The 596-nt window shown below is 38.3% G+C and overlaps 1 protein-coding gene across 1 annotated transcript; it reads left to right on the forward strand.

The window, feature by feature from the left end:
• Positions 1-49: 49 nt before the first annotated feature.
• On the forward strand, positions 50-541 carry LOC108771291 (cytoplasmic dynein 1 intermediate chain 2). The gene is made up of 2 exons (XM_018544391.1): positions 50-363; positions 463-541. Exons 1-2 carry the CDS (start codon positions 69-71, stop codon positions 516-518), a joined length of 351 nt encoding a protein of 116 aa, XP_018399893.1. The 5' UTR covers positions 50-68; the 3' UTR covers positions 519-541.
• Positions 542-596: the final 55 nt, after the last annotated feature.

Consider the following 596-nt stretch of genomic DNA (forward strand, 5'->3'; position numbering starts at 1 on the left):
ATCGACGACTATGGCTGAATCGCTTGCTCATTTGTGAGCGATGGTCTTGTAATCGTTGTGTAATCTCCATGAATTGGTCATCGCAGTTCCCCGAGCTTTTAGCAGCTTCGTACAACAATAATGACGACGTTCTTAACGGTGTATATCTTTTCATCTGGAACACGAAATTTAAAAAAAATAACTCCAGAGTTTATCCTTCACTGTCAGTCACCCGTTATATCAACTACTTTTGCAAGATTCCATCCAAACTTGATCTTGGATATAGCAGGCAAGGCTTACTTTGGTCAAATCGTGTTATTGGACAACCGAGTACAAAAAAAGACTCCCATACAACGTACGCCTTTGTCTGCTACAGCATATATTGTAAGTGACTTATCATTTTTTAACATAGCTTAATTAGCTAATTAAGATTTTAGCTTCTAAGTTTAGAATGCGAGAACGAAGAAATCATTTATTTTGCAGCATCCATTATACTGCTTGAACGTTGTTGGAATACAAATCGCACACAATTTGATTAGCATTTCGACAGACGTCAAATTATGCTCATGGACATGCTGTCACAACCGCAAGAGGCATTGGAATTGCACACGAAGTAT

This window comes from Cyphomyrmex costatus, unplaced genomic scaffold, assembly GCF_001594065.2.
Source record: "Cyphomyrmex costatus isolate MS0001 unplaced genomic scaffold, Ccosl1.0 scaffold4332, whole genome shotgun sequence".
Classification (NCBI taxonomy): Eukaryota; Metazoa; Arthropoda; class Insecta; order Hymenoptera; family Formicidae; genus Cyphomyrmex; species Cyphomyrmex costatus.